The sequence below is a fragment of the Alosa alosa genome, chromosome 14, assembly GCF_017589495.1.
Source record: "Alosa alosa isolate M-15738 ecotype Scorff River chromosome 14, AALO_Geno_1.1, whole genome shotgun sequence".
Taxonomy (NCBI): domain Eukaryota; kingdom Metazoa; phylum Chordata; class Actinopteri; order Clupeiformes; family Clupeidae; genus Alosa; species Alosa alosa.
The window spans coordinates 16,471,470-16,481,180 of NC_063202.1; the positions used below are offsets into that span (position 1 = coordinate 16,471,470).

The 9,711-nt window shown below is 39.7% G+C and overlaps 1 protein-coding gene across 1 annotated transcript in view; it reads left to right on the forward strand.

Moving 5' to 3' along the window:
- luzp2 (leucine zipper protein 2) overlaps window positions 1-2,762 on the forward strand; it is an 83,071-nt gene extending 80,309 nt beyond the window's left edge. Inside the window, exons 11-12 of the mRNA XM_048263355.1 lie at window positions 781-858; window positions 1,803-2,762. Of these exons, the coding sequence (XP_048119312.1) occupies window positions 781-858; window positions 1,803-1,904 (180 nt within the window). The 3' untranslated portion in view covers window positions 1,905-2,762. The remainder of the gene's footprint in view (window positions 1-780; window positions 859-1,802) is intronic.
- The last annotated feature ends 6,949 nt before the right edge of the window (window positions 2,763-9,711 follow it).

Genomic DNA, 9,711 nt, shown 5'->3' on the forward strand with positions numbered 1-9,711 from the left:
GCACAAAGGAGAATTTCTCACTGTGCGACTGCAGTCTGCAGAGATACTTTGTGTGTACAGTATGTGTGGTGCATAACGTGTGTGTACTATACTGTATGTGTGTGTGCATGACGTGTGTGGTGTGTCAACGTGTGTGGGTGTGTGTGCTTCTTCCACCGTTGCTTCAAGATTCCTGACTGAGTCCTCAGTGTACACCCTTCTCTTAAAGCACTGTGCATGAGCAATCCTAACTCAGCAAGCAGCCCCAGCAGTAAACAATTACACTCTTTCCAAGTGTCTCATGTCAATTTTGGACACACTTCCAATTTACAGTGGGATTCAAATAACCATGATTTTATATTCTGTGTTTTTATCTGTACTCTTTTATGTGTACCCCCAAGCATCTCAATGAATCTGTTTTAAATGCAAAGCAGCCTAATCATCATGTCGTAATCTGTGCTTTTTTGGAAAGGTTCCTGCTATGTGTGCAGCATAGACCTTTTATGGATCATTGCTTTATGCAGATTAAGCTCTAACACACACACACAAACATGCACACACACAATTTTCAGGAGGAGAGAGAGACACAGGAAGAGACAGACAGTTTGAGGGTAGTGCATGTTGAGACATAAAAGAGAGTGAGATAATTTCTTGGGAGTGGGAAGAGGATAATGATCCAGAGTTTATGGCATGCAAAAGAAAGGCTCCATTAAAATATATGTGCTGGCGCCTGGGTGCTGGGTTATATCTTTAATTCTGTCTAAAATGCCCTAACTAATACTATTTCCCTGTTCATTCTAGGTCGACGGGACCTGTTCCCAGAATCAGACTGAGAAGGCATCTGTGGAGACCAAAAAAATGATGGCTCACAGCACCCAGGTGAGCCATCACTTTTCCTCATACAAGTAATCTCATGTGATCTAGAGAGCAGCACTTTAAAAAAAAAATCTACTGGTCCTTTTGGTTCTATCTGCAAACACAGACTGACGTTAGCTCTGACTGATTTCTCTGCGACTGCTCGTAAGACCAGCGCTTCACAATTTAGCAATAAGTACCACTCTCCCATAAAGCGTTAATCTCTGCTAACAGTCTCTTGACAAGTTCCTCTGGAACCTTTTTCTCAGATACACTCCTGTTTCTGGGCTTTCCTTGTACATTTACGACCATTTGTTTCCCACCTTATGAATGGAGATATTAATGCAATCACACAGTGGATTGTGGAAATGAAACGGCTTGTAAATTCTCTCCCCCGAGTACCCTGGCCTTATCAAGTCCTTAGGAGGATATTGGATTTCACCGTAGAGCTGATCCCCTGCCCTCAGGATAAAGGCACAGAGCTTAGGAGGTGTGCAGAGCCAGTCATCTGAGAGGGCAGCCCACTGGGATAGGTGAAATAATGTTCCCAGGTCCTTCCTCTCTTTGTGTCTGTGTGTGTGTGTGTGGGGGATACTTGCGATTAGCATATGCAAGCATAATGAGGTTTCACCTCGTTAACTGTCCTCATATTTTTTCAGTGCCCGACTCTGAGGTTGCATACTGAAACCTAGGGAAAATAAATGTGGTGTTCACACTGTCATACCTGCTATGAGCTAAATATGCTGTTGAAATAAATGCTCCCATCCATCAGTAAAGCATACGATGGCTAACCTTAAAATTCTCTTGAGAACTTGTGTGTTTGTTGCAATGCTGACGTATTTTCTGAAAACTAACCCCACTAATCCTGAACAAAGCCGCTTCTCTTCACACAGGCCTAGACCATAAAGAATATCATTGCTTTGTTTCGCCATTAAGAATATCATTGTTTTGTTTCGACCCTTTCACAGAAGAGCCATGACAGAACTGGAAATGGCAATGCAAGAACATCAGAGGGCGACATGACAATGGAGGGTGCCATTAAAAAGACACATCTCGACAAACACAACTGAAGGCAGACAGGATGAAGCTGCAGATTTTCTGCATGGTCTGGATGATGTCAAATGAATTTAGGCCCCTTCTTTCACTCAAAAAGCATATAAGCACACACACATGCACGCTGGCAAGCACACAATTAGATTCGCTCAGTCACACACACACACACACACACACACACACACACATACACTGACATACATGCATACACATACACACTCTCTTAAAACCAATGTCACATAGAAGCTCTGCTCTTGTAGAAATGTCACTTCCCAACTTACAAAATTTTTGAACTTTCTTGATTAAATAAGCAGCATAGTACTATGGCATGCATACTAGACTTATAGGTTTTTTAAAGGTTGCAATGGTATTGGTAATTTTGTTTTATAAATGTTAATTTCTTTGTTAACTCCTTAATTTTTTTAAGTGAGGACACCACTATATTAATTTGTGATGTTTATAAATAAACTACTCTTGTCAACTGGTTCAACCTAGATTTTCAGTGCTGATACTGCTCTCTCTCTCTCTTATCAATTAAGAACTGTTCTGCAAAATTGAAAACAAAAAGTATGGTTTCTCACACATCGTAGCAAAGGTTGATTTATTCCCTGTTCCATTTTCCAAAGTACGTAGGCTCAAGTTGGCTGGCCAACTTTCACCATTGAATATTCCTGAGCTCTTCCTTCCTTGTTGGTGTCAGAGGTGAAGAGCTAAAGACTCACAGTGAGTCGTTTTCCCTGAGAATGATGTGCCATGCACTGAGTATTAATCTTCGCTACATCTGTCTCTATCTCTACTTTTCTGTGTCCTTTCAATAAACCGTGATTTTTTTGGTAAATGTGTAAAGAATAAATGGTTCTTTGTGGAGAAAGAAATGGCTCAATTGTGCTTTGACTTCAAATACTTAACCATTTTACTATGTGTCCTTGATTTCAAATGCATGAGTATTTACGGCACATGTGTTTTCCTGTTCAATAACAACATTCTCTAGTCTACAGTATATCCACTATTTAAGTAATGTGAGAGACAAAAATGTCTCAGTGTTTCAGGGAGATTGCATTATTTTTCAGATCATATTATCTCCTATGTCCATATATCAGCAATCATTACCACCAGATATAGTTATAGTAGATAGCATACTACTCTATGTAAATACCTGTTAACAACTAGTTCAGGGAAGTTGGCTTGGTTCTTTTGCACTAAATAACCCCAAATCCTATGAATGCAACCTACAATAAGTAGGCTACATTGAATGATTATAAGCATGCATGCTTAACAGCATTTTGTTACCCCCGTCCACATATGTTTTCCATGAAATAGTCAAATTTGTCATTTTCAACATTTGATATGTTGTCTGTGTGTGTCCTTTTTGCAACTAAATATGAGTTTAAGAGATTTGCAGATTATTATGTTTTTATTCACATTTTACACAACGTCCAAACTTTTTCTGTTTTGGGGTTGTAGTTAAAACAAGATAATCTGGGCCCTATTGCACAAAACTAGGATAAGGGATTAAGCCGGGATATCTTGGTTATCCTGGCTCAATTTATCCGTGATCCAATTGCACAAAAGCGGGATAGGGGGCAGCAGGATATGTTATGGTATAAATCACCATGCTCAGGACGTCATACAAGGTAGGACTGTCACTGCCAGGAGAGAACAAGACCTTGACCACTGACCACATGTGACCTTGACCTATGGCCCCATGACCTTGAGTATCTAATCAGTGCTTTTAGACATTGTAGTGAATAACAAGCAAGGTTTGTTGAAGATCTGTCAAACTACTTGGGAGAGGTCACACAAACACTGTATGACATCTGGGACCTCATATGACAACGACCTCACCTAACTACGTGGTCAGTTCATCTAGCCTATAGTAATAGCAGTAACTTCAAACCCCACAATTGCATATTAAGTAATTATTATGGTAAGTTTAGACTATGGTTCCCTGGGGGTCCACGACCCATAGCCCCATAGCCAAGGGGTCCGCAAAACATTCAAACATTTTCTGCCCCACAAGGGGTCGTAGGAAACAAAAGGTTTGACAGCCCTAGACAACCTCAAAGGAACTTGAAACCCTCTGAGAATGTTTTATTTACTGAATTAAAAGAGGCTTAATCTCCCAACTGGGTCATCTAAGAAATGGAGGCTCAGAGCTGGTCTATGCTAGATAGCTAGTAAGCTAAAATATCTGAGGTGATGTCCCACATTTGTGTAAAGTTTCTCCATTTCCTTCACCATTAGTCTATCTGCAAGCCTTAATGTGTCAGTGTCTATGGAACCTCTATTTTCTTTTAAAATTCTATCATGGACTCATGGATTATTAATGGACTTGTGGATCCTACTGCCTCCATTTTGTGATAGTCAAGGTTTTTAAGTAGGTGGTATGCTCAGTCATAAAAATAGTGGGAGTTTGCGTCATGCATTTAGTGAGTCATTTGATTGCGTTTCTGTCACCACGGGCGGGACCTGAAAAATAAGGATGTGGTCTCACTGAACCTGAAGTCCAGATTGTCCATTTGCAATGTTAAATGGATGGCGGAGATGATAACATTCTACTCCATCTTAGAAATAAGCCCAAGGCAGTCAGTGCCCAAGATAGATATTGACTGTGCCACTGTGTTAATTCTCACATCAGGAATAAGCGCATGATGTGTCACTACCTCTCAAGTACCCCCCCTCCCCCCAATTTAAATGCGAATAAAACAAAACATGGGTTTTGCATTTAGACAGATATTCAGACGTTTTGTTTCAGAAGTGTAGAATAAAGCCTCTGGGAAAGATCTCATGTATTTTTAAAGGTTTCACACACTAGACACCTACAATGCCTGAATAAAAAAACACACATAACAGGCCTCTCGTAGAACCAAACTCAATTAAAAAGTTTGCTTCTGCCTGAAAACACATGTTCACAAGAATGTTGACTTTACAGAGTGCTTCATCTTTCTAATGGAAGTGAACATCTACAGTATAATGTGGCACTGGTACAAATAGACAAGGTAAAGGCTAGTAGGTCTCTCTCAGTGCTTTGTTACCCTATTTGAAAACATCATGAAGAAATACAGGGCAATAATGCATAGTAAATATGTGAAAATACAGCATGGCTGTAGTCAGCTGTGATTGCTTAGGCCCCATTTATTTCTTATCTATATCCCTACCATTTCCCATAACCCCATGATATGGAGTACAAGGGATAGTGGTTGAAATCTTTCCCTATGAAATGGGACAACCCTTCCTTTACTTCATCATGTCAATGGCTTTACATAAACAGTCCTTTCTTTCATTTGGATGACTGTGATCTTCAGAGCCTCAGATGGCACTGCATGAAATACAGACCTAATTATGTAATGAAAATCATTACATGGGCTCAGGAAAACTTCTGATAACTATTATCTACAAATACAGTTTGATGCTCCATCTACAAATGCTGGTTAAAACTCTACCATGCAAAGTAGAAAGCATAGAGATGATCCATAAATATTGCTGTCTTATCGTGGCCGTGTAAAATAGACTAGATGTGAAAAACTATGCTGTGGTTAGACCAGTGGTTCTTAAACTTTTTGTATGGTGACCCCCAAAAAAACATGGGCCTTGCGACCCCCTTCTCTCCAACCGGCAAAATTTGGTTTCAAAATGTTGCGAGATGGGCATTGGAAGCAGAGGCATCATTGCAAGGGGCGCAGGTAGATATTTGAGTTTGCGTTAACAGAGTATCCACTTTCTGAGAAACATTATGAAAACACTGTGAATTGGAAACCTACATCTACGGCTACTGAATATCCCCATTTTTAAAACAGGTTGGTCTAAAAACTTTTGGAAAAATGTCTTTAATTCAGACTGCAAATCATTCTGCGATCCCTCCTATGTGTTTGGTGACCCCCCGTAGTTTGAGAGCCACTGGGTTAGACCAATCAAGATTTGTCATTCTTTTTGGAAATCATGGCATTCATCAACTCTGCATCCTTTTGACTAAAGATAAGAGGAACCATCCAACTAGTGCACCGGGAACACAATAGGGGCCCTTATGTGGTATTAGATATAACCATTTTCACAATTTTACTTCTTTAGCATTTTAAAGGAGAAATCCGGCAATTTTTCACACAGATCTCTGTTTCTCGAGTACTGTCAGTATGGAACAAAAAACTCCGAAAACAACTAGTTCCAACAGCTGAAGCAGCCAGGTATCTACAGCACTACACTCTGGGGGCATGAACATGGGGGCTAGGGCTGCAGCTATCGATTCTTTTTGTAATCGATTAATCTAGCACTTTATCGATCGATTAATCGATTAATCGGATATATTTTTTTTTTTGCATTTTTAAACAACCAAAACAAATAATGACATGGCTGTAAAATGATCAAGCAATTGGCACAGAGGTATTTATTCTAACTCCAACATTAGGCTACAAAACTAAGCCCATTTATTGCAATTTACCCATTTAGTGTTTTTAAGTGCCAGTGCCAACAATTAAATAATGTTCAAAATGCTCTCTGTAAAATTGCAGCCTCTTGTGCATGACTTAGCTGGGCGAACAAAGCTGTCCATACTATGTTGTGAAGTGCTGGGAGGGAGAAGAGGGAAAGCAATTTAATGTATTAATATGCACAACAAGTTTCATGCTGTAATCTAGACCTGACATCAAAGTAAATATCAGTGTTATGTAGATTTCTACACCTGCAGCATTTACCATTAGGCTACTAACAAATAATTTTACCATTAGGCTACTAAAAAATAGCCTACCATTAGGCTACTAAAAAATAATTTTACCATTAGGCTACTAAAAAATAATTTCTGGGGTGAGCCTATTTGCTATGGTAACCTAGCAACCTGTGTGTGTGTGTGTGTGTGTGTGCACGCGTGCGGTGCGTGAGGAAAGATGAGGGTGCAGCATGCATGTGTGTATAAGGGGTTCTTTTTTAGGCATACTGTCTTGCAATTGAACGTGAATAAGTTTACTACTTAAAAACATCTTACATATAAAAACTTAAACATTATATCATGACATCGCCTTTGATTTGAACTTAAACATTATATCACAATCGCCTTTGACTAGTCAGAGTGGCTGCCTACAGGCATGCTCAAACATGTCCTAAAACAACCCTTTTTAATATCACTTTTAATAATCACCGAGTGGTTTAGTGGTGTTCGTTGATTATTAAAATCAAATATATCGGCGCATATATCGGCGGTGAGTTGCACAGTTTTGAAAACGAACAGTTAAGGGTTGTTTTAGGACATGTTTGAGCATGCCTGTAAGCAGCCACTCTGACTAGTCAAAGGCGATTCAAAACGAGTCAGAAAAGTTGAGACAGGACCAATTGTCAAAATGTCGGTGTCCACCACTCTAGTTCATCCAAAACAAACCAGAAAAGGGACTCAAAGTGCTAAATACCGGAATTTTCCTTTAAGGCTGGCTTAATTTCGAAGTAGCCTAAAACATAATAATTTGCTCATGTTCAGTCACCTCAGCAGATGGAGAGAAGCAGATGGCAAAATAAAACAGAACTGTGAAAAATTCAGTGATCTTCAGTTGGCTGGCCCATTGGAGATTTCTGATTGTAAAAGCCTATTCCTTTGTCCATATGGCAAAATGAACGATTATGAATCTCTGCAGAATCTGTACACTACCAAGCACATTTGAAACTGATTAAAGTAAATGGATCACCAACAGTATGATCTACATTTAAGCATATTTTAGACTTTTAGACTTAAATTCCATTGTCTCTGTTTCTCCAAATGTTTAAAACCACTAGATAAATAACTTTATCCTGACTTGTTTTGTCTGTGTTTGTGTGGCTTTACAAGCCTGTTGCCCAGAACCATAGTCGCTAACCTGTTAGTAACTTAGTTGGTTGGCAATGGGAAAATGCATTGCAACCAACAAAGTTGCTTACTTAGTTAGCAACTATGGTTTTGGGAAACGCGCCCCAGATGGAAAAGAGTGTGACTGACCATTTCCTGCATGTTTGGTTGGGATGGGAGGCTAATTAAAATGCTATACTATTCTGAGGGGGCAGATAACCAATTGGGCTTCAGCTGGTCCTGTTGAGATGATGTTTTGTTAGCACAGTGACCACTGGCTATTATCTTTATTTTGGTTGGTTGGTTGCAACACTTCCTGACACAACAGAGCAAGAGGTGATAAAACACCTGGTAGGCTTTTCAGAACGTGCTGAGATGCCCCACAGAACTACTCACCAGCATGACCTTGAACTCCTTGAGATAAACCAGCAGGTAATGTGATGAGCTCTCTCTTTTTCCATCTCTGTTTTTTTCTTCCTTGCACACATACACACACACACACACACATATAGATATGTATGCAGACACACACACACCAATATCTATGCATGTGTGCGTGCACACACACACACAGTCTTTAACGGAAACCACTGCCAAAGAATTTCTTCGCCTCAAGGGGAGTGAAAAAAGTTGTGTTGTCCCTCCAGGAAATGTTCCCCCTAGACAGCCAAGGCTCTCGTTACCTCCAATAATATTTTCCTTTGTCACACACACACACACACACACATCTACATGCACAAGCACAGGAACATGCACACTCAGTCACACACACACACACACACTATTGTATACACACCACATTTCTGTCAGGGTTGATGCTACAGGCCAAAGGCAGAAATTACACGCTGAAAATACATTCTGCTGGTCTGACAAGCAGCTATACTCTAAGCTAAGACTTGAGGTTTGTTTTCTATAAAAACAAAGAGCTGTGTAAATACAAGTGGTACATGTAAGTAAATTATCCAGTGTCCTTTCTTCTTTGAAGTTGCTATATTTACTTAATAAATGAAGTCCTTGTCTCTTGTGCATTATTTCAACTAAAACTGAAATGTCATATATTTCACTGCTGAGGGCAAGCTTTGTTAACAGATAATTTGCTACAATGCCCAATCTGTGCTAGGGGATGATCTCTATTTTTGATAATGCACATTTTTACTGCATCTTTTCAAGCTTTATTTAGACAAATGTACAGACTAACAAAGAGTGAGCATGTTAATTTCTAAAGAATTTAGCCACACAAATAGATCTCACCATGTCCTTCATCATCATGTTAAAACTAAGCATCCAAGTGGTTATGGCTTCAGTCAATTAAAGACACAAGTCTCTAAAGGTCAACAATGTAATCCATCTCAATAGCACTCAGCACCATCTAAGCCCACTACCTAATTAAACACTCACACTAATTACATAGTCCCTCCTTTCCCAAGCATCGCTGTATGCTGGATTTCAAAACAAAGCATCCTCAACCAAATCCGATGTCTGTCCGTCAGCCACACAGCATGAGATGACACCATAGACTTCATGTCACCTATCGTTCTGCCTAAAAGCATGCACACACTTCATGGCACTCATGATTTCAAAAGAGGTTAGTGATACAAATAGAAATTAAGATGTCACACGTTACTCAGCTGTGCACTTGTGTGTACGAGATAAAGCTCTTACTAACGTCTGCTGCTCTACTGAGTTTCAAGTAGAGGTGTACTGGGTTCCTACATTTCCTCACTTTTCTCCCCATCATTCATGCTCAAAGAGGACGAAAATAAGTACTCAAGCTCAGGGCCATGGAGCAGTCACACAAAGACCTAGTACATCACAGAAAACACTTTAGTAGGAGTAGAATCTGTAGAGACACATCAGACAGATCCAAGTCTCCTCTATCATAATATTATTTCAAACTGCATTTACGAAGGCTGATCTTTAACAAATGGGAAAGAGAATTTGTGGTTTAACTAAACTAAAGGAATTCAACTGTGGTTTTAAAAACCTGCTATGTATCCTCGTCAGGACTTTAAGTTGTCAAA